Raw genomic sequence first — 27,826 nt, 5'->3', positions numbered from 1 at the left:
TGGGGCCCCTGTGCGTGGGGCCAGGGTCCCCGGGGCGCGGGGAACTCTCAGAGCTCCTGTGGGGTCCGATCAGTGTGCAGAGGTCTGTGGGGAGGGCCCCTGGGAGGAGGTCAGTGGGCGGGGTCCCCGTCCCCGTGTGGACAGTGGGGTGTGCCTGGGCGACAGGCTCGGGCTGGACCTGGTGTGCAAGGAGGGCCCGTGCGCGTGCGGGGGACCCCGTGCGCCTGTGAGGCCCCATGCACGTGGCCGATGGACGGTGGCACAGGGACCCTCCGGGTGTGGGCACGGCTGTGGGCCAGGGCGCGTGGAGGCCCTGTCCCTGTCCCTGTCCCTGTCCCTGTCCCTGTGGGGATGAGTGCGCCGCCTCCGCCTGTGCACAGGGGTGGGCCTGTGGGGGGCCGGCCCGTGGGGGCGCTGCTGTAGATGTGGGATCCATTTCTGTGGAAAGGTGTCCGTGGTGTGCAAGGCTCCTCTGTCAGGGAGGGCATCAATGTGGGAGGATCTGTGGGCACAGGGTCCCTGAAAACCCCGCAGGCTCCCTGGTACTCGTTGGCGTGAGTGTGTGCGAGGAGCGAGTCCTCTGAGCCGGCGCCGGAGTAGGGGGCATCCCGGTGTGGTGGGAGGTCCCCAGCGCTCGCAGGGTGCACAGGCCCAGCCACGCCCCCGGCGGGGCGCCGTCCCCGCAGCCTCACCTGCCTTACCTGCCACCCCAACTCTGGGGCCAGACCAGAAGCTCCGCCCCTCGCGTCCAGCTGGCCCGTTTCCTAGCAACGAGCCGGAACTTCCCAGTGACCTCGACTTCCGGAGCGTGGGTTAGGGGTCAGGAGTAGGGACCTGGAGCCTTCGGCGAGCTGATAGGGGCTCGGTCCTCCGGCGGTCTCCGAGCGCGCGGGGGGGGGGGCCCCAGGGCGCGCCACTGGGGGACACGGCGGGGTCCGGGGCGCAGCCGGGGCCCGGGGCCCGGGGTCGGCGGGGCGGCGGCGGGCGGGCGGAGGAATGCAGGCGCGCCGCGGGTGGGGCTGCCCCGCCCCCAGGTGTTGCCCGGGCAGGCCGGCGGCGGGAGCGGGCGGGGCGGGGGCGGGCTCGTGAATCAGGCCGCGCGGCGGGCGGGCCGCGGCAGGGAGTGGCCGCCGGACCGACCGGACCGCGAGGCCGCTGGGCGGCGGTCGGCTCCTGCAGTCCCTCTGTTGAGACCCCGCGCACCTGGCCAGGTAGGCCCCCTCCCCTGGCTGGGACGGGGCGGGGCGCGCGGGACGCGGAGGCCGCGGCCGGGCCGGTGGAGTGGGGCGGGGTCGACGCGCGGTGCCCCTCGACGCGGCCTCCCCCTGGTGGCCCTCCCGCCGGCACCTGCGCCGGGGCCGTGCGGCGCAGAGCGGGGCGGTGGGAGTGTAACAGCGGCCGTGTGTGCGGGTCTTAGACGGGTGGGGCCGGGGGCGCGGCGGCCCCCTGAGCCGGCATGGACGCGGGCCCCCTCGCACGATGCCGGCCCGGGAAGAGCCGGGTGGGCCGGGGCCCAGGGCGAGCCTGCCGAGGCCAGCCCGACTCCCTGCGGCCCCGCGGCCTAGCTGACGTGTGGGGAGAGCGCTGGGCCCGTCCCGGACCCTTCCCCGGGGGCGCCCCGCCCAGGCCGCCATGAGAGCCAGGGCTCCGTCTGGCTCCCTCCCTGGAGTCCAGGAAGAGAGGCCAAGGCCCGTTCTCTCGCGCTCACGTCCCGGGACTCGGCCGGGTGGATGGGACACGGAGCCAGGCAACCGCTAACTCCCTGGGTGGCACTGACTTCCTGCGGTGTGCGCCCTGAAAATGGCAACACTTCGACTTCACGTCCGTTCTCCCGTGTGGTGAACCCTTCCCCCACCCGCCTCTGGGTTCCTGCTTCAGGGACCCTCCTCCCCCACCCCCACACTTGGCACGGGGTCCCTGCCCTCCCTCCTGTGAGGAGGGAAAGATCAGATCCGCGGTCTGGAGGTCCCTGGTGGGAGTCCACCGGAGCCCCGAGGGCCCTTCACCCTTTGTCTGGCTGGTGTCAGAGGTCAGAGGTCAGCCTTGGGGAGCGGATTCCTGCTGAGTCATCGGCCTGGGTGGGAAAAGAACCCGCCCTCCCTGAGGACAGGCGCGGGCAGGCCGCTGTGCGCTGTGCGGGGAGGCCCACGGGTGAGGCTCTCCGCTCTCTGTTTCAGGCTGGGGAGTGGCCGCCTTCCCGACCGCAGTTCAGGGGGTGCAGACCCATGAAGGGAAATGGGCAACGGGACAGGGCACCGAGGTCGCCCCCCTGACCAGCCCTGTCTGGTGAGCAGGTTCTTCACCCGCCAGGGGACCCCACCCTCATGGTGTGCAGCCTGGACAGTTTGTGTGGGATCCCCCTCCCACCGTGTCGCCCCCAACATGGGAAGTGCCGCCCAGCCGTGCGCGGTCAGGCCGGACCCGTGTGTTCTCACACCACAGTGCCCCGACAGACACCCTCCCCCACTGCGGTCAGGTGCCGCGTGGGACCCGGACGGTCAGGCCCGCCCACTGTGCCCTGTGTGGGCGTCCTCGACCTGGTCCTGGGGCAGGGAGGCCCGTATGGCCGCCCGGTGTAACCAGCAGCTGCCAGAGGACAGTGTTGGAGCGGGTTCCCTGGGACCAGGCAGCAGCCCTACCCAGGGTGGACTCAATGGCACACGGGTGACTGCTCTGATGCCCCCGTCAGCCGGGCCCAACGGCATGTGGGGAGGGGGCACGGGCCCTCGGGCCCCTCCCCCAGCCAGGGTCAGCCCCCGGAGCCCCAGCGAGGCTGGAGCAGGAGGGTGGGGCTCTCCCGAGGCAGGAGGACCGGTGGGCACGCGGGTGCGGGATGCGTGCCGATGGGCCCGGGGAGCTCGGGAGGCCCCCGCCTGGCCCGGCGGGGTCGTGGGAGGCTGCGAGGCTGGGGCGCGCGCGATGGGCGGAGAGGCCCAGTCGGGGCCCCGGGCGGCCTGACGGTCGCAGCAGAGGGCCCTGGCTTCACCTGGGGAGCAGCGGGGAGCAGCGGGGAGCACGGGGGAGCGCGGGGCGGTGGCCACGGGACTTGGAAAGATCACAGCTGCCATGCTGGGCTGGGCTGGGCGGGGACGGGGCTCTGAGCTCATGCGGGGAGGAGGCAGCGGCCCAGGCCTGCAGGGGCGTGCAGGGGGGCTGCGGGGGGAGGCCGGGCTCCTGTGGCTCCGAGTGAGACCTTGCCGGGTGGGCGCAGGTGTGGCATGGGACGGTGGGTGGGGCCTCGGCCGGCCCCCAGCTGGACGAACGTAATGGCAGGCTCTGCGCGACGTGCCCTCCGGTCAGCCCTCACAGCTGCAGATGCCGAGTAGGTGAGGAGCCGGAGAGGCCGTGGCCCCAGGGACGGCCAGGCCGTGGGCTGCTCAGCTTGTCACGTGTGCACAGTGCCAGGGGCCCACAAAAAGTCATTGTCAGGAAATCAGAAGAAAGATGTGAATATCATAATAAAGAATCCAGCCTGGTATTTTTTTTAATACCAACAGTCATAGTTTATTCTGGGGCGGGGGGCGGGGGGCGGGGGGAGGTGGCCTGGGAGCAGAAGTGCGTGAGGCCACTGGAGCCACACAGCTGCCCTGAGTGGGGGCGTGTGGAGCCAGAGCCCCGCCTGGGAGCCAGTACTCAGCTGCAGGCCCCCCGCTGGGGACCCCTCGGGTGTGCTGTGCCCCTGAAGGCCTCTGGGCTCCAAGGCCTCCAGTGGCCCTTCCACGGCGTGTGCCCGCGTGAGCCCGGGGCTGGGGAGGGGCCCAGTGCCTTTGCCCGGGTAATGTGTCTCCCCGCCTTTCCCCAGGCGCCTGGCCCCAACATGGCCCGCCGCTCCCAGAGCTCCTCGCAGGGAGACAACCCGCTGGCCCCCGGGTACCTGCCGCCCCACTACAAGGAGTACTACCGCCTGGCGGTGGACGCGCTGGCGGAGGGCGGGCCCGAGGCCTACAGCCGCTTCCTGGCCTCCGAGGGGGCGCCTGCCTTCCTGTGCCCTGAGGAGTTGGACCATGTGACCCGCCACCTGCGGCCCCCCCAGCATGTCACCCAGGAGCCCCCTGAAGGCACCCCTCCCAGCATGGACATGGACGGCTCCTCGGGCACCTACTGGCCCGTGAATTCAGACCAGGCGGTGCCTGAGCTTGACCTGGGCTGGCCCCTGACCTTCGGCTTCCAGGGCACCGAGGTCACAACGCTGGTGCAGCCACCACCACCTGACAGCCCCAGCATCAAGGACGAGGCCCGAAGGATGATCCGCTCTGCCCAGCAGGTGCACAGCCCTGGGCGCAGCGGGGCGGGGGTGGGCAGGGTACGGGGCAGGGCAAGGTGAGCGCGGTTGGGCGGCCCCACCGTGGTGAGGGCTCCCTCCTGGCTTCCGGGGCCACCAAGGGTCTGCTCACTGCAGGCCGGTGCTGCATCCTCTGCACAGGTTTGCTGGCACGTGGCGTGGTCAGCGCTTGGGGAATCGGAGGCTCTGGGCGGTTGGGTCCTCTCCAGGCCCAGGTTTATTGTTTATGCGATTGTCTCTGGTCCTGTTCTCCACCCAGCAGGGGGCTTCTTACCCCCCATCAGGCAGTTGGCAAACAGCAAAAGGACCTGTCAAACCTCGTGGACAGGCAGCGGGTTCAGGAGCTGAAGACCATGCCTCTGCCCTCGGGGTGGGGGGGGCTCAGACATGGGGGGGTAGGCGGGATTGCAGGGGTTTCACTCATCTCTCCTTGGCCCCCTCCAGGGCTCTGCCCCAAGGAGAGCCCCAACCCCAGCGGAAGGGGAGCCCTCTGCCAACAGGGTGCGGGCCTGGTGTCCGCCTACGGCTCCACGGGCTCCCTGCGCCTGGCCAGCAGCTGCGCACGCTGCCTGACAGCCCCTCCCCCGACCCCCTTCCTGGACGGGCCCCACTCTAGCGGCCGTGTTGCAGCGTTTGCGGGGGATCCAGAGGTATGGCTTGAGAGTGGCGGGGCAGCAATTTCTGCTCTTGGTCCCTGGCCCGACCCTGCAGGTGGTGGCCGTGGTGATGGACATGTTCACCGATGTGGACCTGCTCAGCGAGGTGCTGGAGGCGGCCGCGCGCCGCGTCCCTGTCTACATTCTCCTGGACGAGATGAATGCGCAGCACTTTCTGGACATGGCTGACAAGTGCCGTGTCAACTTGCACCACGTGGACGTGAGTGTCGCGGGGGCGGGGTGCCGGGAGGGGAGGAAGATCCCTCCGCGCACACCTAACGCCTCTCTCCCCAGTTCCTGCGCGTGCGCACTGTGGCAGGCCCCACCTATTACTGCCGCACGGGGAAGTCCTTCAAAGGCCACGTAAAGGAGAAGTTCCTCCTGGTGGACTGTGCCGTGGTGATGAGTGGCAGCTACAGGTGCGTGCAGCCCAGGGCCTCCCCACGCAGGGGCCTCCGCTCCAGAGCCCCTCCTCCCGCAGCCCCGCCCCACCCCGCCCCCTGGCCCGGCCTGGCCCTGCCCATCGGGCCCCGCCTCGCCCCCTCCATCTGACTCTCGCCCCGCCCCACCCCCAGCTTCATGTGGTCCTTCGAGAAGATCCACCGCAGCCTGGCGCACGTGTTCCAGGGCGAGCTGGTCTCCAGCTTCGACGAGGAGTTCCGCATCCTCTTCGCGCAGTCTGAGCCGCTGGTGCCCTCGGCCGGGGCGCTGGCCCGCATGGACACTTACGCCCTGGCTCCGTACTCGGGGGCCGGGCCCCTCATGGGCGGCCCGGTGACCGGCGCGCCGACCCCTTTCTCCTTCCCTAAACGAGCGCACCTTCTGTTCCCACCGCCCAGGGAAGAGGGCCTGGGCTTCCCCTCCTTCCTAGACCCCGACCGCCACTTCCTGTCTGCCTTCCGCCGGGAGGAGCCGCTGCGGATGCCCGGCGGCGCCCTGGAGCCGCACACGGGGCTGCGGCCGCAGCCGCAGCCGCGACGGTGGGACGCAGAGGCCGGGCCGGGCGCTGAGCTCACGGGACCGCGGAGCTTCTTCCAGGCAAGGCACCTGGAGATGGACTCCTTCAAGCGGCACAGCTACGCGGCCGCCGATGGCACCGGCGCTGCCGTGGAGAACTTCGCGGCTGCACGGCAGGTGTCGCGACAGACGTTCCTCAGCCACGGCGACGACTTCCGCTTCCAGACCAGCCACTTCCACCGCGACCAGCTCTACCAGCAGCATTACCAGTGGGACCCGCAGTCGGCGCCGATGCGCCCGCAGGGCCTGTTCGAGAAGCTGCGTGCTGGCCGCCCTGGCTTTGCAGATCCTGAGGACTTCGCTTTGGGCGCCGGGCCGCGCTTCCCCGAGCTTGGCATGGACGGACACCAGCGGCTGGACTACGTGCCATCCAGCGAGTCGCGCGAGGTGCGCTATGGTTCTGACCCGGCCTTCGGGCTAGGACCCCGCGGTCTGGAACTCGGCGGCGCCTCACGTCCCAACCTGGGCCAGCGCTTCCCCTGCCAGGCAACAGCAAGGCTGGGCCCTGAGGCTGGGCCGGAGGCAGAGCCCGAGCGCAGAGTCGGGCCGGAGGGGCGCGCGGGGCTAAGGCACTGGCGCCTTGCCTCCTACCTGAGCGGCTGCCACGGGGAGGACGGCGGCAACGAGGGCCTGCCGGCGCCCATGGAGACCGAGGCCTACGAGGACGACGTGCTGGCGCCCCCCACAGGGCGGGCGGCCGCTGGGGACCTGCTTCCCTCGGCCTTCCGACTGCCGGCGCCCTTCCCGGCCAAGGGCCTAGTGTCCGGCTCCGGCAGCGGGGGCGGCGAGGGCCCGGAGCGGGAGGGCCCGGAGGAGGCAGGCCTGGCCAAGCAGGACTCCTTCCGCTCGCGCCTGAACCCCCTGATCCAGCGCAGCTCGCGGCTTCGCTCCTCGCTCATCTTTGCATCGCAGGCCGAGGGCACCGGTGGGGCCCCAGGCGCCACCGCAGAAAAGGTGCAGCTGCTGCACAAGGAGCAGGCGGTCAGCGAGACGCTGGGCCCCGGGGGCGAGGCGGTGCGCTCTGCCGCGTCCACCAAGGTGGCCGAGCTCCTGGAGAAGTACAAGGGCCCCGCGCGTGACCCTGGCGCCCCGGGAGCCGCCGGCGCAGCTGCCAGCCACAGCAAGGCGGTCGTGTCCCAGGCGTGGCGGGAGGAGGCGGCTGCGCCCGGGGGTGCGGGTGGCGAGCGGCGCAGCCTGGAGAGCTGCCTGCTCGACCTGCGCGACTCCTTCACGCAGCAGCTGCACCAGGAGGCCGAGCGGCAGCCAGGAGCAGCCACGCTCACCGCCACCCAGCTGCTCGACACGCTGGGCCGCAGCGGCGCCAACAGGCTGCCCTCCCGCTCCCTCCTGGCTCAGGGCCTCTCCGTCTCTCCGCCAGGGCGGAACAGCCCCCCTGTGGAAGCCCCCCAGCCGGAGCCGAGAGGGAGCCCCACCGCAGCGTACCCTGAGCGCAAGGGCAGTCCCACGCCTGGGCTTCCCGCTCCCAGGGGCAGCCCGACCTCAGGATTTGCTGCCGAGCAGAAGGGGAGCCCCACCGCAGCGTACCCCGAGCGCAAGGGCAGCCCGGTGCCCCCGGTGCCGGAGCGCAGAAGCAGCCCGGTGCCCCCGGTGCCGGAGCGCAGAAGCAGCCTCACCCCTGCCTTCTCTGGGGAGTCTCCGAAGACAAGCTCCGTGGAGGAAGCGGCCACTGGCCCCATGGAGGTCCTGCGCAAGGGCTCCCTGCGTCTCCGGCAGCTGCTGAGCCCCAAAAGTGAGCGGCGTGCAGAGGATGAGGGCGGCTTCCCAGTGCCGCAGGAGAACGGGCAGCCTGAAAGCCCCCGGCGGCCGTCGCTGAGCCGGGGTGACAGCGTGGAGGCTGCCGCTGCAGAGGAGCGGGGCCCGCGGGCGCGCATGGCCTCCGCCACGGCCAACGCCTTGTACAGCAGCAACTTGCGGGACGACACGAAAGCCATCCTGGAGCAGATAAGCGCCCACAGCCAGAAGCACCGGGGAGCCCCCGCCCCCTCCCCAGCCCACAGCAGTCCCGAGCTGGACCGCCCGCCCGCTGTGGGCGGCCTGGCCCCCGACATGTCCGACAAGGACAAGTGTTCGGCCATTTTCCGCTCCGACAGTCTGGGGACACAAGGCCGGCTTAGCCGGACGCTGCCAGCCAGCGCGGAGGAGCGCGACCGGCTGCTCCGCCGCATGGAGAGCATGCGCAAGGAGAAGCGCGTCTACAGCCGCTTCGAGGTCTTCTGCAAGAAGGAGGAGCCCGGGGGCCCTGGGGGAGCGGACGGCCCGGCAGAGGAGGACGCCAGGGACAGCAAGGTGGGCAAGTTCATGCCCAAGATCCTGGGTACGTTCAAGAGCAAGAAGTGAGTCTCGTGGCCCGGGCGCTCAGGCGCCCAGGCCAGGGGCGGCATCACTGCCACCGGCTGGGCAGCTTGGAACCTGGCCAAGCACCGCCAGGACGCAGCTCCACTTGGGGCCTGCCGGGCGGGCGCCCTGCCTCTTGCCCCTGGCCTCCCCGTTTTGGGGGCTGCAGCCGCTCACTGCCCTGTGCCTTATTCCCCCAACGCCCACCTCTGAGCCCCTCGATCTCTAGGCCCCCGCCTCCCCCTTAGGCATCCGCACCAGCATCTCCTTGGGTTTCAGGCCCCCTCTGGGCCTTCATTCACCTCAGGGACCCACCTCTTTGTGCCTTAGTCCCCAGTCCTCTCAGGGCTTCCGTGTCTCAGGGCTGCCGCGCTCGGAGCCTCCCGGCTACCCTGCGGCGTCGCTCTGCTGCCTCCTCTGTGCCGCCCCCTGGCGGCTCCACACCCTCCGGGCCTCCCACCCACTCGGGGCCCACTGTCTCCATCCCGCCCCGGGCAGCCGGCGGCCTGCTTCCTGCCCTGTCCGACGCCCTCCTGACCCTTTCTTGGCGACCTCGGTTCTCCCCTCGCCTCCCCACCCTTTCACTGTGGGGGGGGGCGCAGAGGGCCCTAGAAAGGCTGCCCCGCCACCGGGAGAGGCCTGAGGCAGACCTGACCCTCCAGCAGGGCTCCAGCCTCAGTGGTGGGTCCTGCGTGGCCCCGGCCTCGTGAAGGGTCCCCGCACATCCTGAAGGACGTGTTCGCAGCCGGAAAGGGGCTGGTCCTGGAGGCTTGTACCCAACAGGCGAGGGGAAGGCTGAGGACTTGGGCTGGTGGCTCCTGAGCCCCAGCCCAACTGGTCCGAGGGGTCCTGGCGCCCCCTGCGCGGGGCATGGTCCTTGCCCGGCCCGGGCCCAGCTCCTCCCTGTCCTGCATCCTCTCTGTCACCAACCTGCAAACTCTGGCCACCATTCCCCACGTACCTTCCTTGTATCTCAACATCAGAGAGTAATTTTGATTTGAAATGACACATTTTGGCACCAAACGCTTAGATGGTCTCCCCCCACAGTAGGTGCTACGATTGTGAAAGGAGTGTATTTTTTTAAAAAGCTTTTTAAATTTCAATGTTAAGGATCCCAATCCCTCAGTGGAGAAAGATGCGGGAAGCAAGGGCGCCGAGTGGACGCAGCAGCTCCGGCTCGGGGCGCACGTCTCCACCCCAGCAGCTCGCCCTCCGGGTGCCAGCGCCGCCTCCCGGGCAGGGGCGGCGGGGGCTTCTGCCAGGCGGCCAAGGCCGTGGAGAGCCGAGCGAGCTGGAGCTGCTGCCAGACACCCCCCGTGGCCTGGTGCGGACAAAGGGCCCACGCGGGGACTGGGGCCTTCCAGTCCCCGGGGGCCGGGGAGGCCTGCCTGTGTCCACAGGTCTTGCTGAATAACACGCAGCTCCTCAAATGTGATTCTGAACATTTTGGTGTTAATAAAACACAAGAACAAAACATTCCAACATGCCCCCAAATGTACGTGCTCACCTGCGATACATTGCGGCCTCTAGCCTCCCATGGCACCAGGTGCCCCCAGCCTGCCTTGGGCGCCGAGTCTGGAGGGAGAGGCTGGGTGCTGGGCAGGCGGGAGCCCCCCCCCCGCCCGCCCCACCGGGGAAGAGGAGAGGGATCGCAGGGACCCTCCAGAGCGGATGGGCTCCCGGAAAGGGGTGATGTGACCTCAGGGAGCCCCCTCTAAGGATGAAAGACAGCAGAGAGGCTGGGAGCAGACGAGACTTTATTGGAGGAGGTCATTGGGGATGCAGCAGGGACCTCATCTTTCCTAGAAAAGACGGGCCTAACTTCCAATGCAACCAGGCAGGGCAGGGGCGGGGCGGGGGAGCGTGGAGGCCAGGACTGAGCAGGTGCCATCAGAGGAATATAAACTAATATTCGGCGGGGGTGGGGTGGGCAGGGGCGAGTCACGGGACGCGGGGTGGGCACCCGGCGTGGGAGCCCTGCGAGGCGGGGCGACAGGCGTGGCTCATGTGTGGGGTCCTGGGAGCAGCGGCAGGCGGCCCAGCGCCGAGCGGCAGACAGTACCGTAGGCTTGTGAGTAGCCCCCGAGCGCGGCCCGCGCGGCCCCCTGGACCCCCTGAGAGGCTGAGGTGCTGAACATCCTCCGGCCGGGCCGGGGCTCCAGCCGGGCATCCGCGGGGCCCGGGAGCGAGACCTGCAGGCAGTCAGGGGTCCGCGTCAGAGGGCGGCTGGGGGCCGAGGGGAGGGCCTGGCGGAGTGGACTGAGGTCGCGGTCGGGGCGGAGGGCCGGGCTCACCCGTCGGGCACGGGCCAGCCTCACCCCCCGGCTCCGGTCCGGGTCGCTCCGGATCAGGGCCTGGGCGGCTACCTGGGCGGCTGCCTGCAAGGTCAGGGAGGGCACCGCCTCCTGCACGCGGGGCTTCCCCTGGAAACAGGCGGCCGAGGGTCACTGCCGGTGCGGGGTGCGTGGGCCCCTGGAGAGGCTCTGCGGCGGGGCCTGCCGGCGCCCAGCCTCACACGACCTACCTGCGACGGTGCCGAGGGGCGCTCCGCCGGCGGCCCAGGGGGCCCTTCACCTCTCCGCGGGCCTCCTGGGGCCGGAGGCTGAAGCAGGGGCGCTGAGTTCTGCTTGGGAACGTCTGTGGCTCCGCAGGCGTCGCCTGTGGGGCCGGAAGAGCCGTCCCCGGGTCAGGAGCCTGGGCTGGGCGGGCGTGGGTGGGGGATCCCCCACCAAAGGGGCGGTCCGCTCCGGTCACACACCGCGCACGGAATCGGGGTCAGGGCTGTTCCGAGGCCGGTGTCCGAGGTCCCGCGTGGGCGCCCCGGCGGGCGGCTCGGGGGCGGCGCTAGGCTCGAGGGCGCTCGCCTGGGGCCACGGGGCGCTGGGCTCCGCCGCCCGGGGGGCGCCCCTGGAGCCTTGCTCTCTGGAGGTGCGGCTGTCGCCCCTGCGCTCCAGGATCGCCTGCCGGGGAGTTGGGGCGCTCAGGACCGCGGGGCTTGGGCACGGGGGCACCCGAGTTGCCGAGGCCGGGGGACGCCGGGGCCGCGGCGCGGGGCACCTGGTAGAGGCGGCGGCGGTACTCGGAGGCCGTGAGCTGCGCTCCTTCGGGCACCGGGAGCCGGACGTGCGCCTCCAGCGATCGCTCCTGGGCCGGGCAGTGGAACCTGCGGGGAGCGCGCCCGGCGGCTGCGGTCGGTCAAGCGAGCCTCTCCCGGGCCCGGCTGGGCAGTGGGCGGCGCCCCCCTCCCCCCGGCCCTACCTGCGCACGTAGGGGTGTTGCAGGGCCTGGGCCGCGCTCAGCCGCCGGTCCGCCGTGAACACCAAGAGTCGCCTCAGCAGGTCCAGGGCCTCGGGGGGCGTGTCCGCCGGCAGGAGGGCCTCAAGCAGCAGGCGAGGCCTGCGGGGCCGGACCGGTGGGTCGTCACCTTCCCTGGGCGGCCCCGCCACGTCCGCCTCGCTGGCCCCAGCCGGACCCGCCCGGAACTAGCTGTCCTCTCGGGATTCACGCAGCCCGCAGGCAGCTTGGGAGGGTCTCCGGGTCCCCTCCTGCCTCCCGCCACCCGCCCAAAGCAGCTCCTATAGGTTCCTACCCTGAGCTGGGTACACACGGAGGACCTGTTTTTATTTATTTGTTTAAAGATTGTATTTACTTATTTGGTTTTAGAGCAACGGGAAAGGAAGGGGAAAGAGCGAGAGAGACACCCACCAGCTGCCTCTCACGCGCCCCCCCAGCTGGGGTGCCCACCTGCAACCCAGGCGGGCGCCGGGCCGGGGGTGCGACGGCCCCCTTCCTGAGCCTCACCAGCCAGGGCGCCGGCGCCTCTTTTTCGCAGGACCAGCGGCTGCTGGGGGGCAGGGTCTGGCCGGCGCGGGGTGTCGGGGGTGGCAGCAAGGGTTCAGGAGGAGTGCGGGGCCCAGCCCCGCCCGGCCCCGCCCGGCCCCGCCCAGCCCCGCCCGGCCCCGCCCGGCCCCGCCCAGCCCCCACACCTGCACTCACCGGGCCCCCAGGTGGCGCAGAACCGAGGCGCCGCAGCCTGAGCCGAGAGCCGGAAGGTCTGCGGGCAGGTGGCAGAGGGGTGTGGTCAGGGGGCAGCTCAGGAAGGGCCGCCCCGGCCGTTTCCGCTGTCCCTGGGGCACGCCCGCCCGCGCCTGCCCTTGGACCCCGTTACACAGCCAGCCCGTGGCCGCGTTCACGTGCCCCTGTCGGTCGGGGAGCCCCGCGCCCTTTCCAGCCCGGAAAGTGGACACCTGGGGAGAGAACAGGGTTCCCCACCTGGTCCTTTGCTCTCTTGCCTCAGCCCCTCCCTCAGGGAAGAGGGATAGCCCTCCCGCTTCCCCCCGCGTGTCCCCACGGCTGCTGCTGCCTTCTTCCGCCTTTGCCCCCAAACTGCCTTCCCCTGCTCCCAGCTCAGTGGGGGACCTGGCCCTGCGACCTCGCAGAGGGCTGGGGCTCCTGCTCCGAACAGCGGGGCCCTCGGAGGCCCAGGGCCCGGCCCCGCGGGCCTCGGAGATGACCTGGTGGCTCCCTGAGCCCCCAGCCGCGCCTCCCTGGGCCCCGGCTTTTCCAGCCTCTGAGGCTTCTGGACCCTCCCCGCCGGCCTCCCCGCCGGCCCGGCCTGACACGCGCTGTCCCTGCACAGCCCCGGCTCCTGCCCCGTGGGCCCCCGCTCACACTCACCCTCTGCAGGTGGCGGTGGGATGGTCTGGACGATCAGCTCCAGCTGGTGGAGCGTGGACGTGCCGGGGAACAGGGGCTGCCCCCTCAGCATCTCCCCCAGGATGCAGCCCAGGCTCCACATGTCCACCGCGGGGGTGTAACTGGGGCGGGGGGGTTGGCAGAGGGTCACTCAAGGGCATGGAGTTTGGGGTGCTGGGAACGGACGGTGCAGGGGTGTGGGGAGGCCCAGGGGCCCGGCTGGCCAAGAGGGCACCGGGGTTCCGGCAGGGGCAGGCGGCGACAGGACAGGTTGGTGTCACTGTTACCAGCTCGAGGACAGCAGCACCTCTGGAGCCCGGTACCAGCGTGTGGCCACATAGTCCGTCAGCGCCTGGCCCTCAGGCCCCTCGGGGGGGCCGCTGAGGGGGCGGGCGAGGCCGAAGTCGCAGAGCTTCACCAGGCAGCGTGCGTCCAGGAGGACGTTGGACGGCTGGGGAGAGGAGGCGGCCGGGCTGATGGGCCAGCCGGGGGGCGGGCACAGGCAGGGCGGGGCCGTGGACAGCGCGCGCGTGGCACCTTCTGATCCCGGTGGATGACGCCTCCCGAGTGCAGGAACTTGGTGGCCCGCAGCAGCTGGTAGAAGATGCAGCGTTTGTGGGTGTCCTGCAGCAGCCTGCCCTTGCAGAGGACGGCGTTGAGGTCCGTGTCTGGGGGCCAGGCAGGAAGCGGGCGCTGGGTCAGCCCGGGGGTCTGGGGGCACCGGGCAGACCTGTCCCACTCAGAGCCCCAGCAGGCGGGGACCCCTCCCCGCCCGCTGCCTGCGGGTCCCGGGGCCCGCTGCCACCTCGGGGCCATGGGCTCGGGGAGCACACTGCCCAGCGTCCCCCACGGGCATCTGGAGCCCGCTCTCTGTCTCTGTTGGTACAGCAAGGAAGGAAGGGGGGGGGTTTATTACCCTCACCTGAGAACATTTTTTCATTGCTTTTTAGACAGAAAGGAAGGGAGAGGAACGTTGATGTGAGAAACCTCTGTCTGTTGCCTCCCGAACACGCCCTGACTGGTATCAAACCTGCAACCCTTTGGCTACAGGACTGCTCTCTAATCCAGCCACACCGGCCAGGGCTGTGGGATTATTTTTAATACTTTATTTCACGCCTTTGTCTTACAAAATGAATAGAAAAAGGAAAGTGCAGCGGTGGACAGTGGACAAAGCAGGGACCTCGTGCGGACAGGTGGCGTCAAGGTGGTGACTGCGAAGGCCACCCAAGGGCTGACGCTTGCCACCTGTTTGTCCTCGGCACAGGGGCGCTGGCCGAGGCGAGGGCGCTGGCCACTGAGCAGCAGAGGGACATACAGAGGGAGCCAGGCTAGGACAGAGGGGAGGCTCAGGGCTAACGAGGCCTCGCTCACCCATGGATTCAAACACCAGGTATATGTCCCTGTCGTTCTCTGCCCGGATCACATCCAGGAGTCTGATGATGTTCGGATGGTCCCCCAATGCCTGGGGAGAAAGCCGGAGGCGGTGCTCTGGGTGCAGGGGCCGGGCTTCCCCTGATGGGACGGACGGGGGCGGGGCGGGGGGCGGCCGGAGTGGCAGGTGCCTTGGCCACTCACCTGGAGCAGCATGATTTCCCGGAACGTTCTCTGGAAGGAGACAGAAACACGAGTGTGTGCAGAGTCAGAAGGACCTGAAGGGGTTGGCGCTCTTTGCCCCACACCCACGGGGCGGCGGCGGCGGCCGCTCCTCAGAGCAATGCCAGAAGCCGCTGGGACGACCCAGGGCAGCGGACAGGCGCCCACAGCCCCGCCCTCGCCCTGCCCCACGCCGCCTCCCTCCACTACCTCGGCGTCCGTCTTGTTCCTAAAGGCCTCAAAGATTTTCTTGATGGCCACAACCTCGCCAGTCCTCCGATCCACCGCCTTCCAGACGATCCCGTAGGCCTGGGCGGAAGAGGTCAGTCGCCCACCCCACCAGCGCCCCCACCTGGCTGCCCTGCAGACAGGCTCCTCCGCCCACGCCGGCTGCTGGGCCCTGGGAGCCCGGCGAGGCCGCTGCGCGCCTCCTGGCTGCCCAGCATCTTCCGGAGGCGGCCGTGGACAGCCAGGGGAGGTGCAGGCCCGGGCGGCGAGGTCCGGGGCAGCCCCTCCTCCAGGCCCCAGCCCGTCTCTCACACACTCCATCCGGCCTGCTGGCGGATCCTGCTGGCTCCTTCTCCAGAATCATCAGAATCCGACCGTTTCCACCGTCTCTGCTGCCCCCACCCCGCCTGAGCCGCCTGCATGTGTCGCCGGGTTAGTGGGGACTGACACCTTGGCTGAGCCCCCCGTGCCCCCCACCCCCATCCTCAACAGCGGGCAGGGTGAGCCTTGTAAACGGCTGCTACTGCTCCCTGTGTCACTAAAAGTCGAAGTCAAAGTCCCCAAAGCCCCGTGTGGTCGACTCCTCCTCAGTCACTTACGTCCAGTCTCAGCCACTCGGCTGTTCCACGCTAAGCCAAGCGGGGCCTGTGCGCTGCTGCCGTGCGCACTGTCTGAGCCGCTCTTTCTGCTGCCCACCCCCCCATTAACGCGCACGCACGCACAATTCCACAGACTCACTCTCAAGCACAAGCACACGTGGGCTCCCACACGCTCCTGGCTCCCACTCCGTGCCCATGGCAGGCCTTCCCCCTCCGCCCTCAGCGGTGGGAGCAGGTGCGCGCAGCCTCCGGGCCGTCCGGCGGGAACCGGCAGACGCCGCCCGGGCGCAGGGGCAGGAGGGTGGGGACGCGGCTGGATGCGGCTCCACGATCACGGCCTGCGGCCACTTGGGGCCCTGGCTGTCCCCTGCCTCCCAGGGCCCTGGCCCTGGCCAGGTTCCGGGAGCAGGCTCCAATCGGGCACCGTTACAGAAAGCTGAGGCTCCGCGGGGCTCGGGAGCTTGCCCAGGGCCCCACCTCCCGTCGGTGGGGGAGGCAGACGTGAGCCGAGGAGTCCCCACGGAATCGGAGGAAACAGACCCTGGACTGGCCTCGCAGGTGGCCTGGTCCCGCGGACTCCCGGTTGCTTTCCCGGGCTCACCCCCTTCCCGAGCCGCCGCTTTAGCAGGTAACGCTGGGCGACGTGAGGATCCACCTCCGCGGTGTGCATGCCGGCGGTGGGCGCCACAGGGCTTGCACACGTGGGCCGGGCTGGACCTGTTGAACCCGGTTGCCTTGGGAACCGGCGGCGGCACCTCCCTGGCGCATGCGCCGGACCGGGGGCGGGGCCTGCAGCCCAAGCCCCGCCCAATCTGGGGCTACGAAGACGCACCACCCGTCGGCACCGCCCCAAACCCCGGCCCCTGGAGTAGGTGCCCGTTTCCGGCCTCCGCCCCAAGGAACCTCCGCGTCCTCCAGGACCCTGCCTGCCAACTCCGGGCCTTGGCGCGGGCGGTGCCCAGGCCTGGGACGCCCTTCCCTGCTCCACCTCACTTCCTCCGGGCTCTGGGAAGGCGGTCCAGGTGGTTAGGAGTCTTGGGCGGGGAGGCAGCACCGCCACTGCACAGGTGTTCGGGGCCGGGAGCCGCGCCGTCGCCAGCCGGGCGAGCGCCCGGATTGAGCAGGTGCTGGGCCGCCGCGCGGAGCCCGGGGCGGTTCCTCGTGGCCGGGAGGCGGGGAGCTTGTCAGACTGGCTGCAAAGAGAGCGAGGCGAGGGGGTGGCCGGGGGAGGAGGCAGCAGATATAACCGTGATGTGTATGCACCTGATCACAAAGGCTCAAAATATATAAAACAAACCCGGACACAACTGGAACGAGAAATAAATCAGTTGGAGATTTTAACACCTTCAATAATTAATGCAACACACAAGTAGAAAATAAAGCTGCTGTAGACGTGAACATTGCTGTCCAGCTTGACTTAGTTGACACAGAACAGCCCACCCAACAACAACAAATACACATTCTTTTTAAATTATATGAAATACCAAGTGGAGCCATACTCTGAGTATCATAAACCAAAGATCAAATTTTAAAGGACTGAAATCACACAGGTTATGTTCTCTGATCCCACAGAACTGAATCAGAAATAACAAAAATATCTGGAAACCATCCCCCGAAAAGATTTGGAGGTTAAACAACACACTTCTAAATAAACAATGTGTCCAAGAAGAGATGGAGGAAATTGTAAACTATTTTGAGCTGAAAGATAATGAAAACAATATAATCTGAGAATTTGTGGGATGCAGCCAAGGCAGCGCGAGAGGGAAATTTATAGTCCTAAATGCTTACATTAGAAAAGTATCGATTCCCACCTTAAGAAGCCAGGAAACAAAGAGAAAATTAAACCCAGAGTAGTCAGAAAGAATGAAATGAAAAGGCAAAGACAGGAATCACTGAAAGGGGAAGCAGACAAGCAAGAGAGAAAGCCAACAAAAACCTAGTCCTTTGAATCAACAGAATAAAATGTGGCTGGACAGATGAACATGCAGTGAGAGGCAGCCAAACCCCGCAGACACTGTGAACATAAGGAACGTTTCCTGTGATCAGCCACACGCCAACACATTTGATAACCTAGATGAAACTGCAGGCTCACCGAGTGCGTGGGAATACTCCCCAAATAAAAATGCGGGTTGCAAGGCTCCCTGTCGCGAGGACAAAGAGCAGAGCGGGGGCGGGGGGGGCACGTCACTGGAAGGGGAGGAGGCGGGATGGCCACCTGCACAGGCCGAAGGGAGCGGGAGCTGGGCTCCCTCCCAAGGGGCCCCACGGCCAGGAGTGGGGCTGTGACCCGAGCCCACGCCAGCCCCTCCCTCTCCCCGCCTTCCCGCACGAACCCCAAGCCAGAGGAGGTCTTCTTCACTGGTTTTGTTTTTGTTTTTTTAAAGATTTTTTAAAAATTTATTTTTAGAGAGAGAAGAAGGGGGAGAGAGAGAAAAACATCGATGTGAGAGGGAAACGTCGCTCGATCGCCTCCGGTACGTGCTCTCACCGGGAACCGAACCCACAATCTAGGCACGTGCGCTGGCCAGGAATGGAACCTGCCACCTTTTTTGGTGATGAGACGATGCTCCGACCAAATGAGCCACCTGGCTAAGCCATGAGCTATTTTGAAATCTGCTGTTACGTGTTTTTTTCTTGGGGCCATTATTTCTACCAAGTCCCACTCTCCCTTGTTCAAATATCCTAGGAGATGCCCATCTTGTGGAAAAGGTTTTATTTCCTTATCAACTGTTAGTGAAGAGTAAATGTGGTCCCCTGCAGTGGTGACCTTTGGCCTTCTTTTAAGCCAGGGCCTTATCAGCTTGGGGCACGCCTTACGCAGTAGATAACAAGTGGCCTGCGCATTTATTTATTCACTGTTACTCAGAGGGAGATCGATTTGTTGTTCCACTCCTCTGTGCATTTGTCGACTGACTCTGGCCTGCGCCCTTGGCGTGGCGGGAGCCTCTCCAATCAGCCGAGCTGCCCGGCCACGGCTGGGCTGCCTAAACCCCGGGTGGTACGGGGAGGCCTGGTCCAGGAGACCCAGAGTGCGTGGGGAGCGGGTGTGGCAGGTCACACCCAATGGGCTGAAACAACCTGGTGGGAGCCCGCAGCTCGCCCAGCTCCTGGGACCTAGGGGGCCCGACTCAGGAGGTCCCCCCGCCCCCGCCGCCCGGGCTGCAGGCTGTCCCCGTCCGAGCACACGGCCCGCCCTGCCCTGTGTCCCAGGCCTTAGGCGAGGGCCCCACCCCTTCCCTGCCCCTCAGTGTCAAAGTCCGAGTAGATACCACAGCTGTTTCCCCGCCTGCGTCACCGGTCGTGGTCGCGCCGCTGCCCTTCCGGTCTCACGCGGGGCCTCCGCGCCCTGCGCGGTGAACCTCGCGCACTCCTCCAGCTCCCAAGTAGCCCTCTGCTTAGTCCTGCTCCCGCGGGCCACCGGCTCAGGCGTCCGGGTCCCTCCGGGCCCCTGCCTGGGCCCTCCCCTCGGGGCCAGCCGGGCGACGTTTACTGTGGTCTCCGAGATCTTGTTCCGGACTCAGACACGCGGGGCCGGCAGGGGTGCGCCGGCTGGTACCCCGTGGCCGCCGCCTCTCAGGGAGCCTCGGGGCCAGCCTGCGGGGCGGGGCTTGGGCTGGCCTTGCCATCGGGCCTGCGCGGGGCTCAGCGCTGGGCATTCTCCCCTGTGTCCCCTTCTTCCTCACAAACAGAGGGGGTGGGGCCCTTAGCAGGGGGTGTGCAGGCCACCCTGGACCACACCCGACGCCCCAGCCCTGTTGGCGGGGCCTCAGGGAGGACTGGGGAGCCAAACCCACAGCCCCCCCCCCCCGCCTCCAGCAGGGCCTCCTGAGGCTGTGGGCACGCTGACCCCAGGGGCCAGCATCCGGGTCACCGCAGCGGCCCTGCCACGGAGCCCACCCGGCCGTTCTGTGCTCCGTGCGTGTGCCCCGGGGTCCCACAGGCTCCAGCCTGTTTTTGCTCCTGGGAAGCGGGCCGCACTGCTGCGTGGCCGGCCCTGCGCGGTGCGTGTGGGAGGGCAGAGAGCTTCCCGCAGGGGCCGCCCTGGCTGCGGGCGCACAGACAGCCTGGCCTGGGTCTGGGCTCCCACCTGGGGCTGGCCGGGGGCCTGGCACGGGTTCCAAGGAGCCTGGCTGTGGAGGGGAGTTCCCCTGAGGAAGGGCCCGGCTCAGGTGCAGGTAGTGGCAGCGGGGGAAGGGCAGGCCCGCCAGCAGCTCAGCATCTGGGATATAGAGACACAGGGTACAGACTCAAGGCCCGCACAGAGGACAGCGCGGCCTCGGGCCTCCAGGGCTCCGTGCCAGCCGGGGACACATTGGATGGACGGGCTCTCCTGGACCACCCGCAGACAGCGCTCGGAGGAGAGGACCTGGCCAGGGGGTGGCGCGGGGGAGGGGCAGCCTTGGCCGAAGCTGAGCCGACTGTTTGAGCTCCTTCCTCCCAGGACCTTTACTGCTCAGTGACCCGTCCAAGGGATGAATGACACCCCAGATCCTCCCCAGCCTGAGTCTAGGGGAGAGGGAGTCTTGGTCCCTGGAAGGACGAAACCCTCCGCCTATTTCACGGGCGGGGTTGGGGGTGGGGCCTCCGAGGAGGAGGAGAAACGTCGCCGGTAACGCCTGGCTTTGAATCTGGACGCTCGGAGGGAATCGTGTCTCCAGTGGGCGGCGGTGGGGCCTGGCGCACGCCAGAGACACCCTTTCCCCAACACACTGAGATTAAGGCCCCTGGTGGGCGTCTCATCCCACCTCCTGTCGGGGCACCCTTCTCTTGCCGAGAGGGGTTGCGCCTGGAATCACCCAGGCTCCCGGACGCCTGCGGCCGCAGAGCGAGCAAGAGGAAGCCGAGGAGACAAGTACCCCTCCTGCCCCTAATTGCCGAGGGTCAGAGGCGAAGCCCTGCGCCGAGGACCAGGGGAGACGCCTGCGGAACTGGGGGCTGGTGAGAGCGGGGCCCACGGGGGGAGGGAGCGGAGCCAAGGTTCGTGGCTGAAAGGTGGTCTGGGCCTGCAGACCTCGGCTTGGGGCAGGGCTGGGCGGAGCTTGCGGGGTGGGGCCACGTGGCGGCGTGGCTTAGAAGTGGGGGCAGCGCCAGGGCTGGAGGCGGAGCTCCCACCCGGGCTGCCTAATTGGTAGTTTCTGTATCAGGAAGAAGCACGTCTGGAGGAAGCAGGAGACTGAGAACAAAATGCTCACAGGGCCTCTCATTTATGAGCTTTAAAGGGAGAGCGATTCACCGAGAAATTCTGGAGGCTGGAAGGACTTAAAAACCCAGTCCTGACCTGGCGACACAAAGTAAAAGGCCAAGGTTAACCCAGACACCCCTCTGACGGTCACAGGCGGCGCGGGAGCCCGGGAGGGGCAGGGGCAGTGTGGCCCGGGAGGCACTCGGTCAGACCGCGAAGGCCTCGGCCGGCCAGGGAAAGGCCTCCACCCGCCAGTGCCAGTCCCGCAATCTGTCCGGTAGGGGCAGCGGCCCCGGCAGGCCCCCAGGGTGCGAGAGGCAGTGCGTAGGGGGCTGCTGCTCCGGGCAGGGGCCCAGGCCCAGGCCCTGGGGGGCGGCCAGAGGGAAGCAGACCGGACGGACCGTGAGGCCCCGCTCCTGGGCTCAAGGGTTTTGTTTTTGTTTTCCCTGGATTACACTCGGTCTTCTGTAAATTTTCTTTAAGTCAAGCACCAATATCATATTGAAAGCCCCTATTATTTAACACCAACATTCATATGCTGTTGAAGAGCAACGTTTAATATTTTAATGTTAAAACAGATTCTGCATTGTCTTGAAGTTTGTCATCTTGCTTTTGTTTATAAAGTATATTTTTTGTCCTGGCTGCTGTAGCTCAGTTGGTTGGAGTTTCGTCCCGTAACCATAAGGTTTTGGGTGCGATTCCCAGTCAGGCTGCACCCAAAGTGGTGGGTTCGATCCCCCGTCCAAGCGTGTATGGGAGGGAACAAATCAATGCTTCCCTCTCCCTTCCTCTCTCTCTAAAAGCAATGAAAAAAAAAGTCCTTTGAGGATTGAAAAAATACATATTTTTACAAGGAGAAAAATGAGTCGATTGTGTTCCTTGTTTTAGGAGGCTCTGCGACACTTTTCGCGCAGGTGAGTGAAGCGCCACGGCTCTGAAATCAATCTGCCAAATCAAGTCCGGCACGTGGATCCTGGGGGCTCCTCCGGCTGCCGCTTAGTCTGTTAGATGCGGAAGGAAGTCCTCCCCGTCTGGGTCCGAACGGTGTGATAGTGGGGAAGGACAACTAAGTTCTGTCTCCATGGAGACTGTAGGGGCTGAGCGCAAATACGCTGCTCAGGGTGGGCCCACCCCGACGGACGGCCAAGATCCCAAAGGAGCCCATGAGTAAAGGTTGGCCACGGTGCCCCGATCCCAGATTAAGCCCATACGCCTGATTCGGCCTCCCCCAAACTCTTTACCCCGCTAGAATATTAGGGCTGGGCCGGGGGAGGGGGTCGGTGCCCTGACGCGTCCTCATGCCCCAGGACCGGGCCCATGGCGCCCAAGAAGCAGCGCGGGCAGAGGGCGGGGAGCCGGCCGGGCGCGGCGGAGGAGGTCGCCGAGCCGCAGCTGTCGGAGCGCGCGCAGTACCTGCAGCGCGAGCACAAGCTGCTCTCCGAGCAGCTGGACGCCTGCAAGGAGCGCGTAGACGTGGTCCTGCGGGAGAACGCCTTCCTGGACGGCGAGGCGCTGCGCCTGCGCGATGAGAACCGGCTCTACGCCAGCTACGTGAGCGCGCGCGCGCAGCGCTGCGCCAACGCCGTCCTCCGACTGGACGACCAGAACCGCGTGGACCTGACGCAGCTCCGCGGGCAGCGGGCCGACCTGGAGTCGCTCTATCGCGGCCGCGAGGACGGGGTGCGCGCGCAGCTGCTGGAGATGGAGGCGCGTGCGGCGCAGATGGCGCGGCAAGTGCAGGAGCTGCAGCCCTACAAGGCCAGTGCGCGCGCCTGTGGGCGGGCCGGGCTGGGGCCGGGCAGGCTGCGTGCCCGCCGCACCCGGCTCTGACCCGCCCCGCCGCCGCAGGAGCTGCAGCTGGAGCAGCTGGCCCGGATCCGGACGCTGGAGCGCGAGCTGCTGCACATAAGCGTGGAGCACACGCAGCAGCTTCACAGCGTGAAGGGGCGCTTCCTGGATGATAAGGCGGCCTTCGAGCGCGAGGCGCGCCATCGCGTGCAGTCCCTGGCGCGGCGCGCGGAGCGGGAGGCGGTGCGCGCGCTCATCACGCACACGCAAGCCATCAAGGCCGACAACGAAAGGCTGCGCGACGAGCTGCTGCGGCTGCTCAGCCGGGCCCAGCTGCTGCATGACACGCGGCGCCAGCTGCTGGGGCAGCGTGAACAGCTGCGGCGCGAGCACCAGGACACCTGGGACCTGGCGCACGTGCACAGCTGGCTGCTCCGGGGATCCACGGGCCCGGCGCTGTGGCAGCCGCCGCCGCCGCCGCCGCCCGCCTCCCCTCCGGGATCCTTTGCCTCCTCCACAGGCCCGTCGCACACGGCCTCCCAGAACCTGTCTCAGGTCTCTTTGAGCACGTTCTCCGGAATCCCGTCCTTGATCCCTGTGCCTATGGGCTCCACGGTCCTGTCTCTGGCCTCTTTGAAGATGAGTTCACGGCCCTCATCCCAGTACCCGTCACAAGCGGGCTCCCGGGTCTCATCCTTGGCCCCGTCCAACCGTGACTCCCAGGCCCCATCCTTGGCTCTGTCCCGCCCTGGCTCCCGGGCTTCATCCTTGGCCTTTTCCCGCCCTGGCTCCCGGGCCCCATCCTTGGCCTTCTCCCGCCCTGGTTCCCGGGCCCCATCCTTGGCCCCGTTTGGCCCTGACTTCCGGGCCCCGTCTTTGACGCGGTCCCGCCCAGGCTCCGGGATCTTTTCACGGTCGTCATTGCGTATGACCTCACACACCACTCCCTCTGCTAAGTCTGCCTCCGGATCGGGCCCTCCCCGTCCCCCAGTTGAAGAAGACCATGAACACTGACGCTGCACCTTGAATCTTCCCGGAAGAAGACCAGGGTAGGGGAGATCAGTACGCAGCACGCTTGTTTGGTGAGTGCAATTGTTAATAAAAGTGTCTCTGTCTCTGTCTGTCTGTCTGTCACACACGCACACACACGCCGCCGCTCTGGCACCGCCTGCCTTACTGCTCCAGCATTTCCTACCGGCTCAGGGACCACTTATACTGGCTTCCAGTTTCCAGCATTGAAGGTAGCTTGATGCGCCCTTCACCCGGTGCGTCAGCCGGAATTCAGCATCGCTCCACACCATGGCTGATCCCCGGCTGCTCCAGCAGGGGCAGAGAAAGTCACCCCCTTAGCATCCTGCCCGCTAGGGCTGATGGTGGTGCAGAGGCAGACACCGCCAGCATGGCCAGATGGTAGAGAACAGGAAAGGAGCCGGGGGCCGGGCGACCGGGCGCGGTGGTCGGAGGACCAGCATGGTGCCAGCCGCGGAGGGGAGTATACCCGGAAGCTATAGGGAAAGACCAAGAGGTTTTCTGTGTAATCCTTTGGCGGGGGTGGGGAGGTGGGGGGTGTTAATTTTTTATTTTGATATAATTCCCAGTTTAAAGTTGGAAGACTAGTGCGGGGAAGTCCCATGTACCGTTTACCCAGATTCACCTGCAGTTTGCTTTTTACCACCTTGGAATGCAGTGTGTGTGTGTGTGTGTGTGCCCGCGTGTGTGCACGCGCGCCGCCCCCCAAACCTTTTCAATTAGGTGCATTAGGTCGTGCCCCTTCACCTCCGACAGTGTTTTCTGAGCACAGCGACATTCTCCTACGTTCCTGCAGCACACGATCCAAGCCAGGGATGCAGCGCGCGAAAACAGCATCAGCTGATCCCCGGCGCCTTAGTGTCCGCAGGCCCAACAGTGCCCTTGGTGGCCACCCCGTTTGACGGGATTACTCACATTTAATTTTTCTTCCCAATGTGCCCAGGCCGATTCAGATGTCCCTTAGGTGTGGTGCGTGTCCCCTGGTGGCTGTGCCCGGAGGCGTCGGGGCCCCTGCCCCTGAGCACTGGCCCCCGCCAGCGACTTCATCCTCTGAGCAGAGGGGAGGTGTTAAGCGGCAGGGTCTTTGGAGGGAAGGGGCGTGTGGGAGAGGCAGCACCAGCCGGGGCGCACTTACTCTAGGGCGGGTGCTGCCCTGCAGCGCCCAGGCCGCGACCCCAGTGGCCGGATGGGCCGGCTCGTGGGATGGGCCGCGTGGGGGACGGGTCCTGGGCCCGGGTCCTGCGCGGGAGCTGAGCGCAGGTTGAAAGCAAAGCCCCTGTTCGCCAGGAGCAGCGTCACTGGGCTGGGCCACACAGAGGCAGGTGGAGACCCCGCCCCACCACACTCTGCCCTTTGGGGTCCTCGACACCCCCTAGCCCAGCGCTTCGCCTGCAGTAGCGCCTGAGGAACATCGTTCCAAGCAGGCACTGGTGAGCTGCTCACGGCGGTCGGGTCCTGACGCTCGGTGGTTTGAAGCGATCGTTAGCTGCACGTGTGGAACTGCCAGGCTGCTCTTCCCGACAGCTGAGCCGCTTCCGGGGAGGCAGGGCCCGCCTCTCCGCTGCCCGCCGGCTGTGTCTCGACACACTTCTCTATGGGCGTCAATGTTGTGTTTCAGAGGGGTTCCTAGGAACAGTAAAATGGTTCTGTTTTAGAATACAGTCCGACAACCCTTGTGTTTTACCTTCAGAGTGTAGTTAGTTTATTCTGGTTGAGTTGCAGTATTTTTTAAATTTTAATTAATTTATTTTACTGTATTTTTTCCATTACCATTTAGCCCCTATGCCCTTCTCTGCCTCCCGCAATCACCACGCTGTTGTCCATGAGTGTGTTTTCCTTTTTGAATTGCGGCCTTAATACCAGTATTGTTTTTAATCAGGTTATTTTACACGTTCTGAGTTTTCTTTCTTATATCATAATATTTCAGTCGGACCCCCTCCCCTCATTTCATTAGCTTCTCTACTTTGCGGAAGTCGTGCCCCTCTTTCCCTGGCCGCCTGAAAGACGTTAACACGCACGTTGACGCTCGTCATTCATGAAGATCCCTCTTCGCCTCCCCTCCAACCCTCAGAACAGCCCCCACCCCCCGCCCTCCCGCTCCATCACACCTCCCAGGTTTAGAACCTGCTGATGCCAGATGCCCGCAGCTTGGCCACTGTTACTTTCTTTGTGAAAGTCCATTCTGCACACTTGTCATTTGGGACATATCTGTTATGCTTCAGTAAAGGTGTGCTTCAGCCCTGGCTGCCGTGGCTCAGTGGGTTGAGCACTGGCCTGCAAACCGAAGGGTCGCTGGTTAGATCTGGTTGGATTCCCAGTCGGGGCACAGGCCTGGGTTGCAGGCTGGGTCCCCAGTAGGGGGTGTGCAAGAGGCAACCACACATGGATGTTTCTCTCCCTCTCTTCCCCTCTCTCTAAAAATAGATTTTATTTATTAAAAAAAAAATAGTTTAGAAGTCCTCACTTCTTACTCCTTGCACAGCTTTCCACCTTCTCCCAAAATGCTCAAATTTGGCCCTGGTCCCGCCCCACCCGGTGGCTGTCCGGACCGCTCCTGGGGGGATGGCAGGGACCCTGCAGGCCTGGGACGTCCAGCAGTGGGAGGGACAGTCCAGGGCCCCCTCTGTCCCCTCCCTGCCTGCCTGCTGCTCTGTGGCTCCTGCCCTAAGTTACCGCTGCTCATCAGGTGGGCGCCGGGGCTTTCCTGACTCTGCTGGGAGCCCCTCCCCTGGACCTCCAGGCCACAGGTCAGAGCAAGCCCAGCCGCAGCCGTGTCCGCTGCGGAGAAAGAGCCACTGCTCCGGTTCAGCTCCCAGTCACCTCAGCAGGGGTAGGAGGGACACCAGGCACCAAGAGACTACGAGGAGGGCCTTCAAGGGCTCAGGCAGAGCTGGGCTAGAGTACCTGCCCACGGGCAGTATCGCTAGGGCAGGGCTGCGGCCGGTGGATCAGGGCATGGGGCGGCGGCGGGGGGCACCCCGCCTGCTGAGGAAGGCCGGGCGGACAGGGATGGAGCCTGTCTGGTCCTCCCTGCCTTGTCGAGAGGACAAAGCGAGGGTGCAGGCACTCAGGCCAGGCCTTGGGGGCCTCCCCGAGAAAAGCCATCCCCAGGCAGAGACCACGGAGGAGGGACACCGCAGGGCAATGGGCTCCCCCGCGCCCCGCTGGCCTCCAGCACTGTCGGGAAACGACTCAGTCCGTGCCCGCGTTGGACTCACGGCAGCTCTAGCTGACTCAGCACCTAAGAATCAAGTGTATTTTCAAGCTTTCTCTAACATCTACAACAGTCTTACCATAAAAGGACCATATTTTCTTTTTTAAAAGTTTTTATTTTTAAAAAAATTTTACTGCATTTTCCCATTACCATTTAACCCCCTTATGCCCCCCCTCCCTAAGAGTTCTTGATAACATCTTTTTAAAAAATTGTTCAAATACATTTGTCTCCATTTCCCAGCCACCACTCCCCCCTGTCCGACCCTCCCCCTTTTGAACAAATTTTTATTTATTTTTAGAGGGGAAGGGAGAAAGAGAGGTACATCAATGTGTGGCTGCCTCTCGCGCGCCCCCCACTGGGGACCGGGCCGGCAATCCAGGCCTCTGCCCTGACCGGGAATCGAACCGGCGACCCTTTGGTCTGCAGTCCGGCACTCAATCCACTAAGCCGCACGAGCCAGGACAAGCCACATTTTCTTTTTCCTCTCCGCTCCGTAAGAGAGAACTGGGGATCAGGTACATTGCTGAAGCCACTGCCGCGGGCCCCTCCAGAGGCCAGCAGGGGCTGGGTCACGGGGCGGCCTGCAGGGCACAGGGGAGCCGAGCTCACCTGGGACAGGTACCTCCATGGGAACAGCAGCAGGGGCCCTCCAGGAGACGGAGGAGCCCTCTGGGGACAAACGGGTGCTGGGGAGCAGCTGATCTGGGGAGACAGAGTGAACAAGAGATGGAGCCCGGAGCTGCGTCCCCGCAGTGAACCGGGGGCTTCAGGAATACCCGGCAACACCCGGGCTCGCGCCCGCACAGGGTGTGCTCGGCGCCGGAAGGAGAGTCGCAGGGCAGGCGCGGGGCGCTGGGTACCGCCCACCACGCTCACGCAAGTACCGATGGCGCAGAAAGCACGCCACCGTCGGTCCCCCGAAAGACGGCGGTCCGCCGATAAGAGCTGAAAGCCAGCGGCTTTGCTGCAAACAAGTGACTGGAGAACGTGGAGCAGACAATCTTACGGTCATGCATTAGAAAGAGGGCGGCCCACACAGGACAGCGAGACGACCCCTGAGAGTGGAGGTGAGGGACGAGGACTGGGGTAAGGGCAGTGAGGGTGGAACGGGGACGCGGAAACGCTGCGACCCACACCGGGTGTTGTGACTGAGGGGCACGCGCAGGCGGAAGGGGTCCCACCTGGCGA

At 66.3% G+C, this 27,826-nt stretch overlaps 3 protein-coding genes across 4 annotated transcripts; 2 read left to right on the top strand and 1 right to left on the bottom strand.

The window, feature by feature from the left end:
- The first annotated feature begins 1,146 nt into the window (after positions 1-1,146).
- FAM83H (family with sequence similarity 83 member H) lies at positions 1,147-9,505 on the top strand. 2 transcript variants are annotated; one of them, XM_054590594.1, is made up of 5 exons: positions 1,147-1,211; positions 3,803-4,264; positions 4,994-5,158; positions 5,233-5,357; positions 5,514-9,505. In XM_054590594.1, exons 2-5 carry the CDS (start codon positions 3,818-3,820, stop codon positions 8,311-8,313), a joined length of 3,537 nt encoding a protein of 1,178 aa, XP_054446569.1. In that variant the 5' UTR covers positions 1,147-1,211; positions 3,803-3,817; the 3' UTR covers positions 8,314-9,505. The 2 variants fall into 2 exon arrangements, with proteins under 2 accessions (XP_054446569.1, XP_054446570.1); XM_054590595.1 differs by lacking the exon at positions 1,147-1,211 and adding an exon at positions 3,187-3,326.
- An 808-nt stretch (positions 9,506-10,313) lies between these two features.
- MAPK15 (mitogen-activated protein kinase 15) lies at positions 10,314-16,095 on the bottom strand. The gene is made up of 14 exons (XM_054590696.1): positions 16,027-16,095; positions 14,809-14,907; positions 14,581-14,610; positions 14,377-14,467; positions 13,543-13,673; positions 13,293-13,456; positions 12,988-13,127; positions 12,307-12,364; positions 11,569-11,706; positions 11,368-11,473; positions 11,069-11,270; positions 10,835-10,968; positions 10,605-10,733; positions 10,314-10,502 (listed from the first exon to the last, which is right to left on the bottom strand). Exons 1-14 carry the CDS (start codon positions 16,093-16,095, stop codon positions 10,314-10,316), a joined length of 1,680 nt encoding a protein of 559 aa, XP_054446671.1.
- Positions 16,096-21,924: 5,829 nt separating this feature from the next.
- CCDC166 (coiled-coil domain containing 166) lies at positions 21,925-23,610 on the top strand. Its single transcript, XM_054590664.1, has 3 exons — positions 21,925-22,365; positions 22,456-22,955; positions 23,172-23,610. Exons 1-3 carry the CDS (start codon positions 21,925-21,927, stop codon positions 23,407-23,409), a joined length of 1,179 nt encoding a protein of 392 aa, XP_054446639.1. The 3' UTR covers positions 23,410-23,610.
- The last annotated feature ends 4,216 nt before the right edge of the window (positions 23,611-27,826 follow it).

The sequence above is a fragment of the Pteronotus mesoamericanus genome, unplaced genomic scaffold (genome assembly GCF_021234165.1).
Source record: "Pteronotus mesoamericanus isolate MK-2021 breed Mesoamerican mustached bat unplaced genomic scaffold, CSHL_Meso_final scaffold_174, whole genome shotgun sequence".
Taxonomy (NCBI): domain Eukaryota; kingdom Metazoa; phylum Chordata; class Mammalia; order Chiroptera; family Mormoopidae; genus Pteronotus; species Pteronotus mesoamericanus.
This window is presented reverse-complemented; position numbering and strand designations above follow the sequence as displayed.

What these genes read in the sequence shown, in the direction of transcription:
- FAM83H (XM_054590594.1), top strand. Translation starts at nt 3,818, where the DNA reads ATGGCCCGCCGCTCCCAGAGCTCCTCGCAGGGAGACAACCCGCTGGCC. An exon ending in TCAACTTGCACCACGTGGAC is followed by an intron (nt 5,159 to 5,232) that starts GTGAGTGTCGCG and finishes CTCTCTCCCCAG; the next exon opens with TTCCTGCGCGTGCGCACTGT. An exon ending in GTGATGAGTGGCAGCTACAG is followed by an intron (nt 5,358 to 5,513) that starts GTGCGTGCAGCC and finishes CCCCACCCCCAG; the next exon opens with CTTCATGTGGTCCTTCGAGA.
- MAPK15 (XM_054590696.1), bottom strand. Translation starts at nt 16,095, where the DNA reads ATGCACACCGCGGAGGTGGATCCTCACGTCGCCCAGCGTTACCTGCTA. An exon ending in GTGCTGCTGTCCTCGAGCTG is followed by an intron (nt 13,128 to 13,292) that starts GTAACAGTGACA and finishes CCCCCGCCCCAG; the next exon opens with TTACACCCCCGCGGTGGACA. An exon ending in CAACACCCCTACGTGCGCAG is followed by an intron (nt 11,474 to 11,568) that starts GTAGGGCCGGGG and finishes CGCTCCCCGCAG; the next exon opens with GTTCCACTGCCCGGCCCAGG.
- CCDC166 (XM_054590664.1), top strand. Translation starts at nt 21,925, where the DNA reads ATGGCGCCCAAGAAGCAGCGCGGGCAGAGGGCGGGGAGCCGGCCGGGC. An exon ending in AGGAGCTGCAGCCCTACAAG is followed by an intron (nt 22,366 to 22,455) that starts GCCAGTGCGCGC and finishes CCGCCGCCGCAG; the next exon opens with GAGCTGCAGCTGGAGCAGCT. An exon ending in CAGAACCTGTCTCAGGTCTC is followed by an intron (nt 22,956 to 23,171) that starts TTTGAGCACGTT and finishes ATCCTTGGCCTT; the next exon opens with TTCCCGCCCTGGCTCCCGGG.